The 19,391-nt window shown below is 37.6% G+C and overlaps 1 protein-coding gene across 4 annotated transcripts in view; it reads right to left on the bottom strand.

The window, feature by feature from the left end:
- The window catches only part of LOC110295957 (killer cell lectin-like receptor 5), a 65,513-nt gene extending 46,849 nt beyond the window's left edge, over nucleotides 1–18,664 (bottom strand). Inside the window, exons 1-6 of one of the 4 annotated variants that reach the window (XM_085839575.1) lie at nucleotides 18,553–18,664; nucleotides 16,716–16,809; nucleotides 15,620–15,825; nucleotides 13,456–13,595; nucleotides 10,190–10,293; nucleotides 6,813–6,948 (exon numbers count right to left, since the gene is read on the bottom strand). In XM_085839575.1, coding sequence (XP_085695701.1) covers nucleotides 6,813–6,948; nucleotides 10,190–10,293; nucleotides 13,456–13,595; nucleotides 15,620–15,825; nucleotides 16,716–16,809; nucleotides 18,553–18,664 — 792 coding nt within the window. Of the gene's footprint in view, nucleotides 1–3,642; nucleotides 3,669–6,812; nucleotides 6,949–10,189; nucleotides 10,294–13,450; nucleotides 13,596–15,619; nucleotides 15,839–16,715; nucleotides 16,810–18,552 lie in introns of those variants that run through there. The other 3 variants (XM_021164457.2, XM_021164458.1, XM_085839574.1) reach the window with 3 other exon arrangements.
- Nucleotides 18,665–19,391: the final 727 nt, after the last annotated feature.

Genomic DNA, 19,391 nt, shown 5'->3' with positions numbered 1-19,391 from the left:
ACCTGACCATTTGAAAGAGTGCAGGTGTTTGGAAGGACAGGACACAGAGGGTACTTGAGCAAAAGTGAGAAACTGAAACATCTACAGCACTGAGCTATTTCTGCTCTAGAAATCCCAAATTCCTCCCTCATCTGAGAGGTTTATGTGACACTGCCCATGTAAATATTAAAATTTCTGAGACCTTTTTGCATCCTTATCACTGCTGGGAGAGTGTCATCCTTACCATTGAGGCTAACCACATGCACAGGACTCACTTCTTTGTGGTTTTGGCATATAATTTGGCCCTCTAACATCATTCATAGACAGTGAGCACAAAACTCAGAGTTGTTTGTTCATTACTGTGGACATAGCATTAGCAGGAATAGAGGGGGTCTATCAGTGTGTTTTATGAAGAAGAAGGGTAGTAAACTGAAACTGAACACAGAGTTGGAGTTTCTTTGTTTGGACAGATGTAGGAACATACCCATACATGTAAAGCCAAAGAGCAGTAGCTTCCTTTATGCTTTGTATAACTGAGGTCTGAATCTATAGAATATAGTAAATATTTTTTTATTTTTATTAGATATTTTATTTATTTACATTTCAAATGTTATCCCCTTTCCTAGTTTCCCCTCTGAAACCCTCCTATCCACTCCCCCCTTCCCCTGCTCATCAACCCACCTACTCCTAATTCCTGTCCATGGCATTCCCCTATATGGGGCCATAGAACCTTCACAGGACCAAGGGTCTCTTCTTCCATTGATGACCAACTAGGACATCCTCTGCTACATATGCAACCAAAGCCACAAGTTCCACCATGTATAATCTTTGGTTGGTGGTTTAGTCCCAGGGATCTCTGGAGGTACTGGTTAGTTAATATTGTTGTTCCTCCTATGGGGCTGCAAACTTCTTCAGATCCTTGGGTATTTTCTCTAGCTTCTTGATTGGGGACCCTGTGCTCTGTCCAATGGATGGCTGTGAGCATCCACTTCTGTATTTGTAAGGCACTGGCAGAGCCTTCAGGAAATAGCTATATGAGGCTCCTGTTAGCAAGAACTTGTTGGCATCCACAGTAGTGTCTGTGTTTGGTGATTGTATATAGGATGGTTCCCCAGTTTGGGCAGTAACTGGATGGTCATTCTTTCAGTTTCTGTTTCACACTTTGACTCTGCAACTTCTTCCATGTGTATTTTGCTCCCCCTTCTAAGAAGGATTGAAGAATCACACTTTGGTGTTCCTTCTTCTTGAGTTTCTTGTACTTTGGGAACTGTGTCTTGGGTATTCCTAGCTGCTGGGCTAAAATCCAGTTATCAGTGAGTGCATATCATCTGTGTTCTTTTGTGATTGGTTTACCTCACTCAGAATATCCTCCAGATCTACCCAATTTTCCAAGAATTTCATAAATTCATTGCTTTTAATAGTTGAGTAGTCTTCCATTGTATAAATGTACCACATTTTTGTATCTGTTTCTCTTTTGAGGGACATCTGGGTTCTTTACAACTTCTGGATATTATAAAAAAGGCTTCTATGAACATAGTGTATCATATATCTTTATTATAAGTTGGAGCATCTTCTGGGTATATATGCCCAGGAGTGGTATTGCTGGATCTTCCGGTAGTATTATGTCTTAATTTTCTGAGGAAATGCCAGACTGATTTACAGAGTGGTTGTACAAGCTTGCAATCTCTCCAGTAATGGAAGAGTGTTCCTCTTTCTCCAAATCCTTGCCAGCATCTGCTGTCACCTGAGTTTTTGTTCTTAGCCATTCTGACTGGCATGAAGTGGAATCTCAGTGTTGTTTTTATTTGCATTTCACTGATAGCTAAGGATGATGAACATTATTCTAGGTGCTTATCAGCCACTCAGTATTCCTCATTTGAGAATTCTTTGTTTACCTCTGCATCCCATTTTTAATGGTTATTTGGTTTTCCAGAGTCTAACTTCTTGAGTTCTTTGTATATATCCAATATTAGCTCTCTATCAGATTTAGTATTGGTAAAGATCTTTTCCCAATCTATTGGTAAACTTTTTGTCTTATTGATAATGTCCTTTGCCTTACAGAAGCTTTACAATTTTATGAGGTCTTATTTGACAATACTTGATGTTATCGCATGTACAGTTGGTGTTCTGTTCAGGATTTTTTCCTCTGTGCACTTGTATTTGAGGCCTTTCCTCATTTTCTCTTGTATTGTTTCAACATCCCTTCATGGTAAAAGTCTTTGAAAGATTAGGACTCCAAGGTCCACACATAAACATAGTAAAAACAATAAAAAACAACCAGTCACCAACATCAAACTAAATGGAAAGAAACGAAGCAATCCCACTAAAATCAGGAACTAGACAAAGCTGCTTACTCTTTCCCTACCTATTTAATATAGTACTTGAATCCCAAGCCAGAGCAATTAGCCAACAAAAAGAGATTTAAAGGGATACAAATTCCACTGAAAACTGTTAAGGAGCACAATATACAATTATTAACTGTGTAGCATGTGCAGAATTAATAAGTCCCCATATATGTTTTCTTAGAGTTACTAGTTTGAAAACAAATGATATTCATATACCATTTCAAGTTCCATATCCCCAATATTGTTAGTCACATTTAAGGATACCCTCACTGAGTCTTGGGTGTCTACCTTATCTCAAGACTGTTTCATTCTGGACACTAAACCAAACACACTAATGAGAGAATGGATTGTTTAATGTCACATGTTACTACTGAATGTTAAAGGAATATGGACTAAGAATTTAGGTGAAGACTCAAAGAAGAAACCACAGAGGAACTATTTTTCTGACTTGAAGTATGGCTCAGGTTTAGCTATTTTTCATTTCTTTCTTTTTTAATAATTTATTTAATTATGCTCCACTCCTTCCTCTCCTCCTATTCCCAGCCTCACATGCCCTTTCCACATTAACCCTTTGCCATTTGCTCAGAGAAGGGGAAACCCTCCATGAATAAGAACAAAATAATCATAGGAGGAAGGGGCTTGGATTGAGAGAGGAGGGCGATGGAGAAAACGGGTGACAAGGTCAGGTGTGGGTTGAGACTGGGTAGATGTACAACAGATCAGGAAATTGAACATGGGTGTGTAGCAGTGGGGGATTGGGAACTGGCTGTAGCCACTAGAAAATTCCAGATCCAATAAAAGCAAGAGGCTCCCAGGACCCAAGAGAATGATGTTAGCTGAAATAACCAAACAAAGGGGGGCAGAGAACCTGTAGAGGCCATATCCATTAGTTAGATGTGGCCCTCAGTTGAGGAACAGGCTCACCCACCCATCAAATTATTTTTAATCCGGAATTGGTTCTGTCTAAAGGAAATACAGGGACAAATAATGGAGCAGAGACTTAAGGAAAGTCCATCCAGAAACTGCCCCTTCTAGACGTGGATCCATCCTATATGCAATCACCAAACCCAAACACTATTGCTGATGCCAAGAAATTCTTGCTGACAGGATCCTGCTATAGCTGTCTCCCGAGAGGCTTTGCCTGGATATGAACAATACAGATGCTGATGATTGCAGCCAACCCTCAGACTACAAACCATGGGGACACAAATGGAAGAGTTAGGGGAGGACTGAAGGAAATGAAGGGATTTGTATCCCTATAGGAAGAACAACAATATCAACCAACCATAACCCACAGAGTCCCCAAGGATTAAGCCACTAATCAAAAAGTATATATGCAGGGACCTGTGGCTCCACCTACATATGTAGCAGAGAATGGCCTTATCTGGCATCTATGGGAGGGGAAGCCCTTTATCCTGTGATGCCATAGCATAGGGGAATGCTCTCGTGGCGAGGCAGGAGTGGGCATAAGGGTGGGTGAACACCCTCACAGGGTGCACAAGCAGGGGAAATGGGGGATAGGATAAGGGTTTTGCTAAGGGGAAACTGGAAAGAGGACAATGTTTGAAGAGTAAATGAATATCAAATAAAAATATCAATTAATATAAAACATAATAATTCACAAAAAAGAACCTGACCTGGCACCTCTAATTAGAGCACACACATAGTCTACCACTAAAGCCAGACAAGGCAGTCCAGCTTAAGGAAGGGGAACCAAGATAAGCAAAAGAGCCTTGCAGGGCCGTGGGTATGGGGGAAAGAAGGGAGTGGGAGAGAGCCCGTGTCCTGACAGAGTTCAGGTGCTCTGGGTGGGTGGACAGCCAGATGGTTGACATGCAGACCTGTGTGGGTGTTTGTCTGTGTTAAGCCACTGACCCATCTAGGTGGGTGGTGGATAAGGGGCAGCCTAGGTACCTGGATCTCAGCCTCCAGCATCTCACAATAGATACGGCAGAGGAGCTGAGAATAGGGTCCTGGGGTGGCACTCAGCCCCAGGGACGAAGGAAGGGGAGGGCACGGGGAGAGGGATCACTGGATGGTTCCCATGTGGGTGAGAATCTGGTCAGGTCTGTGGCTGGAACACAGGATGGCTTTCTAGATGAAGGTTAGACGCTACTCATTAGGGGAAAGCCCATCCCATCCTTCAAGCATGGCTAGTCTTGATGAGCAGAGACAGTCTGTGGTTTTAGAGTAATATGTCTGTGTCATTTTTGGTCAGGATTACGTCACATGAGATTATATTTTATAGTTCCGTTCATTTTCCTGCAAATTTCCAAATGTTATTGTTTTGAATGGCTATATTGTTTTCCATTGTTTAGATTTACCACATTTTCTTTATCCATTCTTCAAGTGAGGGACATCTAAGTTGTTTCACACGTTTTGCTAGTACAAATAGAGCCTCAATAAAAATAATTGCGAAGATTTCCTTGTGATATATTGGAGTATATTTTAGGTAATGCTACGTATTTTTATTTGATTTCCTGACCATATATACTTCTTTCCTATCCCATTCATTACCTGATCCTGCCCTGCTTTTTCCCTCCCTCCCTCCCTCCCTCCCTCCCTCCCTCCCTCCCTCCCTCCCTCCCTCCCTCCCTCCCTCCCTTCCTCCCTCCCTCCTTCCCTCCCTCTATCTTCTGTGATTATTTTGTTCCCCCTTCTATGTAGAATTGAAGTAGGTATGCTTTGGTCTTCCATCTTCTTCAGCTCCATACGGTTTGTGTGTTGTACCATGGGTATTCTGAGCCTCAGGGCTAATACACACTTATCAGTGAGTAGGGACCACGTGTGTTCTTTTGTGTCTGGGTTACCTCATTCAGTATGATATTTTCTAGTTCCATCAATTTGCCTGTGCATTTCATGAACTCATTGATAGCTTTATAGTATTCCATTGTATGAATGTATCATTTACATTTTCTGTATTCATTTCTCTGTTGAGGGACATCTGGGTTGTTTCCCATTTCTGTGGTGCAGCATGTGTACTTGTTATATGTTGGAGTATGTTTTGGGCATATGCCCAGTAGTGGTATAGCTGGGTCTTCAGGTAGAACTATTTTCAATTACCCGAGGAACTTCCAGATTGTTTTCCAAAGTTATTTTATCAATTTCAGCAGCACATATAGAAAATTGGAATGATACGAAAACATTAGCATGGCCCCTGTGCAAGGTGGGTCTATTTTTTTTTGTACTTCATTGTCTCACTCCTAAAGTTCATTTACAAAATATTAAGGTTTAAAAAAAACCACAAGCTCACCTTTTATCTCATCACTCAGGAGGCAAAAGCAAAGGAATTTGAGTTCCTATCAGCCCTATAGAAGGAGTTCCAGAGCAGTTAGGTAGCACAAAGAAAAGCTGTCTCAGAAAAAACAAACAAACAAACCAACAAAAACATCCCAAACAAACATAAACCACAACCCCAGAAAACACACACACACAAATTTAGGACAAAAAGACATTATAATGACACCATCACTGAGTGCACCTGAACCTGAACATGGAGGAAACATCCAGAGTGGCAGTATCCAGTCAGTGGAGAGGTACATGGGCTCCCAGATTAAAACAAGTTACTGTATCAATACTAACTGTCCTGAGTTTAATCATTTGGGTATACTTGTATAATATAAAGTATTGTCCCTAGAATAAAATGAGGAACATATGTGCCTCAATGTTGTTTGTTTGTTTTTGATTCTATGACCTAGGCTCTTGCTATATTCATTTTTCAACAATCATGTCTTAGCCTATTAATTGCCAGAATCACAGTGTAATCTACTACATTTAGCAAACTTCAAGTATTACCACCTTTTTTATAAGGCCTAAAATTATATATAAATTAAAGTGGGTAGATAGGACAACAGATGATTTGGGTAAAAGTTATTCCACATATCCTTGACCTACCCTTGCAAATGTTCACCAAGTTTTATATTATATTTTATGGACAAAGGAATCATTTATACCATTGAGAAAAACTTCTACATGAAACAAAAATCAAAACAAAACAAAATGGTAATCAACTAACATGAGAAATCGAAGCGTACAAGGAAATTTCTTCTCTTAATTGTACTTTCAATTGAGACAGTTTGTCTCGACTGGCAGTGACAGCACACGCCTTTGATCCCAGCACATGGGACAATTTGTCTTATCATTAATGGAAACTCAGGCTGTCTTTTTTTTGGGTGTGTGTGTGGAGGGTTCTTTATTCAGTTTTATAGGAGTTTAAGCAATCAGAAAGTACACAATTCTGAAGGCTTTAGGGCAAAGGGTACACATTCACCACAGTAGATGTGTCCTGTCTCCAACAGGAAGGAAAATGGCCTCTGTTCTGTCAAGATAGATACAAGACAACAGTCCCAATGCTCTTGCAGCTTTGTTTCTCTTCACAGCAGACTATGTTCTGTAATCAAAATACTTGCTTGTTGGAGTCATGAATCATTACAAGAAACAAATAAGGATCAACACATTTCACTTTTACCTTTAACTCTGGTTGGAAAGTTAATGAGGGAATTTATCCAGTTTCTTCCCACAAATACAGTAGTAGGAATTACTACAGTGAGTATCTTCTAGTCTTGTTTTAGATAAAAATACACATCCTCCAGGCTTAAAGTTCATTTTCCTTATTTTCATGTCACTGAAGAGCAAAGACAAGAGTGGGCAACTGGTAAATTTTGAACATTCACTGAAAAAAAAATCATGATTTTAAAAATTCTATAGGCCAAAGTATACAGAATATAGAACTGTTTATCCTAAGTTCATCACGAAAATATTTTCATCTAAGTTCATTAAAAAGAAATGGTCTCTTATCACACCAAAACTCTACATCACATTTCACACTCACAAGTGTTTGATCAGTGGATAAATCTCATTTTCAATATTTCCAAAGAATTATTTTACCAATCTTGCTTTCACATTTATATTTTGTCAATAAGAATGCTATAACAATAGTAAAGCAGATGTGTTTGGCACACAAAACGAGGTCTTATAGGTGTGTGTTTTAAGGAGAAAGGGCATATTTGAAATATACTCAGAGATGAGTGCTTGTAACTAATGTTTTTGTATTTTTTTCCCTGTATTCCTAACCACCCCATAGCTAAAGGGTCTTCACAGACACAGTAATCTACTGAATTCCATGTCTGCAACAGAACTCTGATTTCTGCAGTATGATATTTTAGGGGCCTCAACTAACTTTCTGTTTAAAAAACTGAAGCTAATTTTTAAAATTAGAACAAAGACAAATTACCACAAAAACACGAGCACTGTGCATTCTGCGACACATGGGCTACATAGCAAAACTAGAAGTAAAAAGGTAATTATTTAGTAATTGATAATTAAGATCCTCTTGTATAAATCAACAGAAATGAGATTTCTCCTCAGGTCAAGGTGTTAGGAGGAGTTGGACAAACCTCAGATGGTCAGGGAAGCACTGTTGCTAGTTTTTCCCCTAAAAGTAGAAACTGACTAAGGAATGTACTCAAAACAAAGATCCCCAATAATAAATCCAGCCAGCCATTGTGGGGCACAATCCATCCTTCCAGTTTTTAGGGAATGAAGGTAGAGGGATAACAGTTCAAGGTTAACCTTCAATATGTAGGATGTTTGAGGCTAGACTGGATTAATGAGAACCTGTCACATGAGAGCAAGAGAATGAAATCCACAGAAAGCACATGGAACCTAGACTTCCAAAGGAGAGTCTTTAGCAAAATAAAACATTTTTGAATTTTGGATTTAGGATGAGGAGAAATTGAATATTCAAATTTACCAAATTTAGGAATGGCAAAAAAATTAACAAATCAGATAAAAATGAAAAATATGTGATTTGAATTCTGAGGGTTCAAGGACAAAGGAAGATTATGGACTGGAAAATAAGAAACAGGAGAGAATAAAGGATGCATAAACTAAAACTAAGGATGTATGTAGGCCTTAAGGAAAACCACTATTTAGCAAGCTTATATTTGACAAAGACAGAACAGACTCCATTTTTCTTCAGTGGTTTAGAGTATTGTACATGCACGTGCTTCTCTCTCTCTCTCTCTCTCTCTCTCTCTCTCTCTCTCTCTCTCTCTCTCTGTGTGTGTGTGTGTGTGTGTGTTTGTGTGTTTGCCTATTTGTTATCGGGGAGTAAATTTTCTTATTGTGATTTTGGTTTGTTTATTTACTTGCTTGATTTTATTTTCCTTTTGTTTTGGTTGTTTTACAGAGAAAAATAACATGACATTGATTCTGCAGGAAGGTAGGGAGCAACAAGGTGTGAGAACAGAAACAGATCAAAATATATTCTATGAAAAATGTAATTAAAATAAAAATTAAACTTTAGAAAAGAATAACAATTACAGAAGATATGAGGTTTTCAAAGAAAGCCAGAGTGCAAGGCAAAGGATACCTTCAGAGAAATTACTAATTGCTCAAGGAGTTGACAGAGATCTCCCACACTGCACAGGTTTTTGCTCCTGCCCTAGGGTTCCATAACAATGTGGTAAGGCTTTTTTGCTGAAGATACTCCCCATTTTGACATCAAGACATGAGAAGTCAATCTCAAACCGATATGGAAAAACCTTCTCCTGGGCAGGCAAATTGTTAGTAGGCTATCTACAGGTTGCAGGAGAGAAGGGTATGAGCAGTCCTATCCTGCACTGGACACTGTATGCTACCATGGTGACCTGCTAGGCGAGATATGTTATAAGATTAATAAATGATTTCTTAGTGGAACTGAGGCCTTTACCACGGGAAGCACACATGCTTTGTGTTGTAATCTAAATAAAAATATCCAGTACTGGGAAGGTCAGATGACCTAGGTTGGAACTTTGTATAATCTCTCTGCTAAGTGGTCACTGGTTAAGTTAACATTTTTCATTTGTAGCCTAGAACTGTGATGCTCTCAACCTTCATGAGAAAGCTTCTTTATTCAGTGAGGGGAGTCAGTGCAGTGTGGCAGAATTGTCCAAAGTGCTTTGGAGAAGTGTTTATTGTGCTTATCCCTAAAGGAGACATCTAAATAAACTTCTTAGTCTCCATACCACCACAAGAGTCAGAAAACAACAGGGAAGAGGAAATTAAAAAATGTAAGCACAAGAGAAGGGGAAAGGCTCTGTGAAATTCTGCCTTCTGGAAAAGAAGTAATTTTGTAAAGATTTGTTCTTTTTAGAAATCATCATTAGGTGACAGCTGCTGAGAAAGTGAGTTTCAATTCTTCATTGAGGGTGTGGCTACTGGTGGCTTTCCTTGTTCCAGTGCATGGCTTATCACCATGCACCTTTGGACAGTTAGTTACGGAAGTAAGAGCTATCAATGGCACATGTTAGAGATTTGAGTAGGAGAAGGAGCATATATGTTCATATATTATATGATGTATATGTGATACTCAAGAAAAAGTAATATTATTTAAAAAGGTAATGAGTAAAAAAATTGTACAGATTATAGGTAAACAATAAACTTAAGAATCACATATAACACATTTAAATGGAATATATGTGTATGTATACATAAACATGCTATTATATTTACAAATAACTGGCAATAATATAAGCTAACAACAATAAAAAAGTCAAATGAATATCTGCTATACTCAGAGTCATTGTATCTGTCATGACCATTCCCTCACATTACACCATCTTAAGTTGTTGACTTTCTCGTGCCCTTCCCATGTTAGAACACACCATCCTTAGATGTGTGCAATACCAAGTCACTTTTGGTCATCTCCTCCACTATACATCTTCTTTTGGTAACACTTGATCAGGAACTGCCTTATACAATTTGTCCTTATGTCTGAGCTCCATAGAAAATGAGGAAAACCATGAGAAATGGAGAAAAGCCTTTGCAGACAACCCTCTCAATCCCCAAGGGAGGGTTAGAGTGTGAAGGGTTCAGAAACTCACAGTTTAGATGGGCCATTGTCAATCCATGCCCATTGCCTTTTTTTCTTATCATATGACAATCCAATCCAGTAACTGTCTGAAATAACCTGGAACTGAAGGAATTTCTGTAAAGAAAACAACATTGCATATGATGAAATTTCTATCTGTTGGATGAGAGAACAAGCAGGAAAAGATCCCAGCATCCCTATGTCATTCTCTGCTGTCCTGTCCTCCACAACTCAGTCCCACCATATTCATTTTCTAAACTGCCTTCCTATTTATACCAAATTGATGTCAATTCAATAAGCTATTTAAAATAAAAACTTCAAGAGTCCTCAGTTTATGACAGGATTTGTTATTGTTTTTGTTATACCAAGTCTCTGAATTTAACCAAGATTTCCTTGAACTCAAAATCTTCCTACTTAAGGCTGGCATGTTTTAGATTTATCATTTTTTGACTGATGTATCAATTCATTCTATTGCATCTACTATGCGTGAGCTAAGCAAAGAATTCTCAACAGAGGAATCTCTAATGCCCAAGAAGCACATTAATAAATGTTCAAAGCTCGTAGCCATTAGGGAAATGCCAATTAAAACAAAACTAAGATCATGTCTTACCCTAATAGAAATGGCTAAGTTTAAAATGTCAAGTGATAGCACATGCTGACAAGGATACGGAGAAAGGGGAACACCACTACACTTCTGATGGGGGGAACACTTGTAGAAATCAATTTGGTTGTTTCTCAGGATACTGGCAATAGTTCTACCTCCAGAACCAGTTATGCCACTCCAGGGTATATAGTCAAAGATTCTCCACCATCCCCAAAAGACTCCTTGTCAGATATGTTCATAGCAGTTTTATTCATAATAACTAGAAATTGGAAACATCTTAGATGTCCTTTCACTGAAAAATGGAAAAAGAAAATGTGCTACATCTATACAATGGAGTACTATTCAGCTATGAAAAAAAAGCATCATGAATTTTGCAGGCAAGTTTACGGAACTTAAGAATATCACCATAACTGAGGTAACCAAATCCAAAAATGGCATTCAGGGTATGTCTTCATGTACCAGTTGATATTATACATAAAATTCAGGTGTCCATGATACCCTTCACAGACCCCAGTGGCTGGATAAAAGAAGGGCACAAGCAAGAATGCTTGAGTCCCTCTTGGAAGCAGGAATGGAATAATCATATAATGTAGATGGAGGGAGGGAACTGAGTGAAAAAGAAAATTGTGAGATTAGTCATGGTTAAGAATCTGCTATGCAGAGGGGAGGGGAAATGGCATGATGGGCATGAGAATGAATGGAAATCTGCAACTAATGGGGGTTGGTTTTGAACATCTCCCAGAAGAGATGGATACCAGTCATAGGGAAAATACACAAGAATCGTCCAGGTTATCCTTAGCTGTATCTCTATGTAACCTGGAGAGGCTGCCTCCTGTGGTCAATAAAGAATCCTGGAGGAGTGAGAGGGACACCAACATAACCACAAAACTTTGTCTCTAAACTTATCCCATCTATAGGAAACACAGGGATTGTGCTTTGAGCAAAGTCTAAGGGAATAATCAACCAATAACCAACTTAACTTGAGACACATTCCATGAAAAATCATCAATCCCTGTCCCAACAGTTATGCTTGCAAACAGGAATCTAGCATACATGTCCTCTGTGAGTCTTGGTCCACAGTCTGAATCATACATATACAAATACCCATAGCTAAACAGTAGATGGAGCTTGAGGACTTCTATGGAAGAACAGGTGGAAGGATTATGGGCTCTGAAGGGGATAGGATCTCCATAGTAAGACCAAGAGAATCAACTAACCAAGACCCTTGGGACTCTCAGAGATGGAACCACAAACAAAGAGCATACATGAGGTTGGACCTCAGCCTCCCTGCATATGTGCACCTTGGCCTTCAGTGTAAGTTCTGAACAAGTGGAATAGGCACTATCCGAAAAGCTGTTGCCTGTACATGGGTTAAGTTCTTGTAACTGGGCTGCCTTGTCTAGACTCAGTGGGAGCACATTCACCTATACTGATGGAAATGTATTGTGCCAGGTTGGGGGGATACCTGGGGCCCCCATCCAATCAGAGTAGAAGGATGGTTAGGAATGGATTATGGAAGGGGTGACCAAGAGGGGGCAGTGAGCAGGATTTAAAAGGAATAAATAAAATACTACTACTATGAATACAAATACGACTACAACTATGACTACAACTACAACTACTAGTATTATAAAGGCAGATAACAATAATAATAATAATAATAATAATAATAATAATAAATTTTAGAAATTGGTTTTGTTTACTGCATCAAAAGGAAAATTACACTATTGTTTGACATCAGATATACTTTAAGAATGTTATTTAAAAATCTATTATATTGATGTATAACTATCATTCCATGTTATAAATAACAAAGTTTTCAAGGTGATCCTGCAATTTTTTTCTCTAGAAAAATACAGTCTTATATATAAATGCCGGGCGTGGTGGCGCACGCCTTTAATCCTAGCACTTGGGAGGCAGAGGCAGGCGGATCTCTGAGTTCGAGGCCAGCCTGGTCTACAGAGTGAGTTCCAGGACAGCTGGGCTACACAGAGAAACCCTGTCTTGAAAAACAAACAAACAAACAAAAAAAAAGAAAAATACAGTCTTCATATTTGAAAAGATTTCATAAGTAATAATTTAAAGAGGAAATGACAGAATCTTGAAAACTTTGTTTTTTTTAAATAATCATTTCTAAAGATGGATATCCTTTTTCAGGACATAGGAATACTATACAGTAAATATTGTGGACAGTTTCAGTGGAAATCACTATGGAGCTAACTGGTCAACCATTAAATTCCACATTTCTCATATCATCTCATTTTGCAGACATGACGAGAGCACAACAGCTTTCTCTGTTGTCATCTAATTGCTCATCTCAGGCAAACTCACTTAAAGGTTCCAAAGAGCAAATCCTAAAAAAAGAAGGGTTTACTTGGCCTCAGTGGAGATAAATGACTGTCAGTAATAGGAGATGCTATACCAAAGGATTACACTTCCTCTGGGAAAGACATGCTTTCTGAAGGATTCTCTCGTACACTCCTGAGAAAGGGAGGAGACTGAAAGACACAAGTGTCTTTGTAATAATGAGTGTCCACTTAACAGACTTGTGTCCCACAGTTATGTTCACATTACAGGAAAATCATATACAAATGCAAAAATGGATCCAGTACCTCAGTATTCAGGGTTAGAGACAGAGTCTAAGAAAATAAGGGGGAAGTGAGCGTCTACAGTACCAGTTCATCTTCATCTTCTATCTTCACAAGGGGTAATCTGTTATTCTGGCAGTTCTGTTTACATCCACTCCAGGTATTTTTGCTCATGATGAAATAAAAACATTTAATACCATAGCAGAACCAGTATTTAACACCTGTCCCTACAACAGAGAAGGTAAATGTCTAAACTTATTATTTTCTGTTATTGTGTTATCAGAGGAATATATTTATTAAATCTCTTTTTTTTAAAGAGGTAAAATCTCATAGGTCTCAGAAAGTAGAATTCTATAATGGCCAAACACCCCTGCACACTCATGCATGATCTATGCAACATTGTTAATACCACTAGAGATCTAGAAATATTTCCTGTGTCAATCATGGATGAATCATTAGAGAAAATGAAGCACATACACACAAAAATATTGTTTATCCTTTAAAGGAAAATGAATCATCTTGACAGGATGATTTATGCCTATGACATGAGAACTCCAAAGAGAAAGACAGGAACTTCACTAACATTTTGAGGCCTTCCAAGGCTAAACAATGACTTTCATGTCAGTCTTCTCTACATTGTGAGTTCCCAGTCATCCTGGGCTTCAAAATGACATCCTGTCTCACAGCAAATCCAAAAGCAAGATGCTGACCTATGTGACAAACATCACTGAACTTGAGGATGGTTTGCAAAGTGAAACACACTGGGCATAAGGCCACACATTGTGATCCCAGGGAGATTGTTTTTTAAAAAAAAAAAAAAAAAAAAAAAAAAAAAACTGCTATGAAGCAGAGGCTTTCGAGATACCAGGGGGCAGAGGCAGACAATGAGCACTTGCTACTCAGAGGTAGTTAAACTGCTGACAGAATTCTAGATATGAAGTAATGATTGTGCCCACACTCATCCACACACTTCTATACGCTTAGCATTGTGCCAAAATCTGTGCTAAATTCTTTTACCTAAAGAGAAATAAGAGACAAATGAGAAAGGTTTTGGTGTTGAAAGTCTGTTCTCCTGATCATGTTGATTCAACCAGTGTTGTGCCAACATGTCCAAATGCTTAAAGTTGAATACATTAAAAAGGGTTCAGTTGGTTTTGCAAGATCCTCTCAATATGAATGTCTTGTTTAGAGAGTTGCTGGAAATGCCCATGGTCTATTAAGAAAGATTATTTCTAATCTTCACTTTTCTTTGAAGAGGTATCTATGTGTAACAGCTCAGGCTGGCCTTGAAATTGCTGGGATGTTCTTATATTACTGAATGTTATAATCCTCCTCCCTCAACCTCACATTCATAGGGATTACATCATTATGCTATCCTAGACAGGTAATTAAGTTATTTTAAAGTAATGGCACAAAAGTTTTTCCATGGGTCTGGAATACTTCAAAGATTGTTTTGGAGCTATTTTTTCCTATCACAGATTTTATAATGCAACAGTTTTAAATATATTAATCCTGACTTAATGAGAATCATCACATCCTACTGTCACAGAGTGGTGAGCTTATATACAAGAGCTCTTTGCTACAAATCTTGAAAAAGTAGTTAATGATGATTGATAAACTGTGTCAGTAATAATGATCAGTCATTCCCATGGGCAATAAAGGTTCCTTGTGACTCTTGATGTTTTCATTTTCCCAGCCTCATTCACTTTGTCACTGGCAGAGTTGCAACATTTAAATACCATGGTTAAACTCCCTTGTCTGCCCCAGGGAGTGTCCAATTTACAAACAGTACAAATCTTTCAAAACCTGTCAGATGGGAAACACACATGCACAAACAAAATATTCTTCGTATAACTGCATCCATGTAAATGCTCTAAGTCCATTTTAGCATAAAGAGTTCATAAATACACTCTTGTTAAAACCTTCCATATTCTGTCAGCAACAAAGTTAGAGACTCAGATTTTCTGCTAGATAGAAAGAAATCAAAATTATCAAAGGTATCGATTTGTAATTCCCTCCCCAGTGGGCAGTAGGAGTGCCAAACAGAACTTGGCTTCTAGAAACTGTAAGATTCCTCTCATCCAAATATGGATTTCTGAGTTTTCATATCTCTACATGAAGTAAGCAACCCCCAGATGATTAACCCAAAGATCACAAGCATCCTAAGCTGCTGTATGTACTTCAAAGCTTCCAGAAAAGAAATGATATATAATAATGCAATCTCTACTCATGGTATTCCTCTGCTACATACCTGTGTCTTGTGAGGAATCTAAATCTGTCTTGGTTTCACTGTACCATCTTTTCTGTTCTCTGTTGAGGGATTCCAGAAGTTCCTCGCCTGGACTGCAATCTATAGACTTATTTCTCAACATTTCTTCCTTTAAGTTGATGTCACTTTGCATGTTATTACAATTATGGTTGTGGTTTAGAGTTTCGTGTATTTCTTGTTTGTGTTGACTATACTGAAAAACTAAATTAATCACAGATATAAAATCTAAATGCTTATAAGAAATACATATCAAAATTTAAGCTAGAGAAAAAGCTTCATGTGGACAGCCAACACATAACACTACTTTCATTGGTATTTTAACATTTATAAATTAGCGCTTCAATTAACTCATTATAGAGATGCTTCAATTTTCTCTATGTTAAGTTTACTGTAAAATAAATAACAGAGCTGAATAAATTTATGGTGGAAGTAACTTCCATTCAATTCAATTTTATAGCACAAATTTGCAGATAATTTTCTAAGTAAAATACTCAGTGAATACTTAGCACACTATGAAAATGTGAACAACAACAACAACAATAAAAACGTTAAAATGGCACAATTCTTCTTTGAGCATATGGTTTGTAATATATCCACATACACAGTTATGTTTTGGCACAGCCTGAAAGTGATTCCCTTTGTTAATATAGAGAAATCCAATTAAACTTACCTTAATGTCTCTGTACAGATGAAAACTTTTTTATGTATGCATAAAATATACTTTGAAGAAATATAAAAACAAGGCCATTGATTCTTTGCATAGATGTTTCTCAAAAAATATTTATTTTAGATTCTCAATCATCTGAGCTGAGAAATTAGATGATCACCGAGTCCTCAGAACGAACATGACCAAAAATGAGACAGAACAGGGGAACTCTCAACAGTCCCAGAGCTAACAGATTAGGTATGAAAAAGAAGAGAACACTGCAGTTTTTCAGGAAAAAATATTATAACTCCAGAGATTCTGACCAGTCCCCTCCTGACTATAGACCGAACAATGTACAGTATGTTTAACTGCGTAGTTCATGTCTAAAGCTATTCTCTAGGCAGAAGCTCAAAGAAGGTGCATCTCAGTTACTTACTCTTTGTCACAAGCACTGCAATAATTACCAGCCGAAGGGAACAGAGGATCCCGAGAGCTGTCACAATGAGCTGCCAAGGGACTGAACACACTTAAATCAGCAACACAAAGTAAGAAAATCTCTATTAATAGAGTAGATCTCAATACTAATTACAATTTGTGTAGCATAGAAACAAGGGAAAATTTTGCACAAGTCTACGATATGAACTGACTGAAAATGTACCCTCAAGATTGTAGATTTCTACCTAAAATGTAAGGATTTTAGAAATCCTACAGTTGTTCACACAATTTTGAACAAGGTCTGAGCCTTGCACAGTGAATCCACCTGACTCAGATTAGAAGCAGCTAGATGACAGGCATGTGCCCTCACCCAATTCTATAGAGAAAAAATAGTGCATTCTTCAAATGGCACTCAAGGCATAGGTACTATCCAAGTACAAGATATCAAGCTGAGGCATGCAGCCTACCAAGAGAGATAACTGAGGTTGGGGAGGAAGGAAAGAAGGATGGATTTTTTTTGAGAACTGGTAGGGAACCACAGTTGTTCTAGACATGATCTGTATGCATCACCATACTTGAAAGTGCCTATAATTCAAGAATCACTTTCTTCTTGTAAGTTCAAAATTAATCCATATGATACTAAATATTTTGGTGTATATAAGTTGTTTGGAATCTGAAACAAATGCCTGTGATTTCCATTATATCAAAAATTAAAAAAAAGATAAAAATCGCAGCATGCAGTACAGCTGTGCCACTGTGTATAGAGTAACTAAAAAGAATAAAAATTGAGATTTTCTCAATTTCAGTAATAAAAAAATATTCTTTGACTTTTTTCAGGAACTCACCATAGGGTTTACTTATTCCCACACAGACTAATCCTCTCATCCCCTCTCTCTGCATCTGCAACATTATTCTCAGGAGGAAATGTCCTCTTCTGATGGACAACTGTTTTTGCATAGTGGCTTTATATATTTGGATATTTATGACAATAAAAACATGTTCTTCAAGAGTGAAAGTATTGTTTCTAATGAATAGGCTTCATTTCCTTAGGAATTTATTTTTCTAGAACATTTGGTGTTTTTCCAGACCCTAGTTTGTCTGACAGTATTAAAGTTTAGATATTTATGACAATTAAAACACTTTCTTCATGCATGAAAGTATTGTTTCTTTTTGGGGAGTTCGAGAAAGGTTTTCTCTGTTTTGACAGGCTGTCCTGAAAGTCAACCATGGACCAGGCTGGACTCAAATTCAGAAATTCACCTGCCTTTGCCTCCCAATTAATGGGATTAAAGGCATGCTCCACCTCTTCCAGGCTATAGTATTTTTTCTAGTGCATAAGCTACATTTCTTTAGGAGTTTGTTGCTATAGAACATTCCAATTTTTTTTAACTTTTGTTTTTATGTTAGTTTTAAAATTTTCAGAATTCTTTACTAGACTAAAGAAACAAAACAAAATTAAACAAAACTCCTAATTGTTTCTCCCTTCTTGATTCCCAAGAACTTTTTCTTACATATTCCCATTGTTCTAATCAGCTCATCTGATTTATTCCCCCATTAGCAAACATCTAAAAGGTAGAAGAAGGGTTATATTTTTCTTTTTTAATTTTTAATTTTAAAACTTGATTGCTTTATTTTTTAAACTTAATTTTGAACAATTTCGTATATAATAACCCTCCAACTAATAGTATTTTCTTCCCTATCACCCTCCTGTATAATTAAGCCCAGATGAAGTGTAACATTTTACTGTTCAATAAAAGCCAGTAGGATATTTTCAAATTACAAAAATTTAAAATACATTTTTAAAACAGTGATTTTACACACTTAAAGCACTTACCTTTGAAGCCAGCTTTTCTAGGCTTCTGAGTCCCTTCAAGCCTCACCTGGTTCTTCAACACTGAAGACTTATGGAATCTCACAGTTGGGAAAGTGACTTCCTGCTCAGTCATCTTGGAATATGTAGAGTATGTTATTTTAAAAATTATGTCCCTGTGTGATTTATAAAGAAAATGTTAAAATGTCAACCTATTGGAAGGTACCTGGATCTGATGATACAGAAGGTTGGGAAAGGGTGGGGTTTGACTAACTCACTTAATCATCCAAAATCCCTGCCATGAGTGACCTCGAGTTCCACTACAGGTGAGAAACCTTTGCAGATTTGTGTTAAAATTGTTTTTATTTCTAACGGTAACAGCAGTTTATAGAAAATATAGGAGTATTAACGCCATATCCCGTTTGTTCAAAATATCCAGCACATAAAAATGTTAGGTAAAAGTGCTACCACTGAAAATCATTGAAAAAAATTTAAACAATCTATTCAAATAAGAAAGAGTCAAAGATTTAGGAATAAATAAAAATGTTGCTTTAAAATTATTTACACATTTTGATAAACACATGAATGCTAAATGATTTTTCAGTCCTATGACTCTCAGAGTTTCCCAGACACTATTGCAGGTGACTCAAGAGACAGAAATATCTCTTGTAATGAAGCTCCAATTGGCTGAGATATCCATCCTCTCTACACAGCCTCAGTCTACACATTCCTCTATATGGTTGGACCAGGTAAGTGGATTCAACCAGAAAAGATCTTACTGGGTGTGATAATTCAGACCCAGAAAACCAATACTGAGTATTTTCTCTTATCTGAGGTTTCTGGTTCAGTCTTCAGAAAAGTTG

The sequence above is a fragment of the Mus caroli genome, unplaced genomic scaffold (genome assembly GCF_978045245.1).
Source record: "Mus caroli unplaced genomic scaffold, Mus_caroli_1 scaffold_7, whole genome shotgun sequence".
NCBI classification, from domain to species: domain Eukaryota; kingdom Metazoa; phylum Chordata; class Mammalia; order Rodentia; family Muridae; genus Mus; species Mus caroli.
The sequence above is the reverse complement of the archived record's forward strand: the minus strand, read 5'-3'. Positions and strand labels throughout refer to the sequence as shown.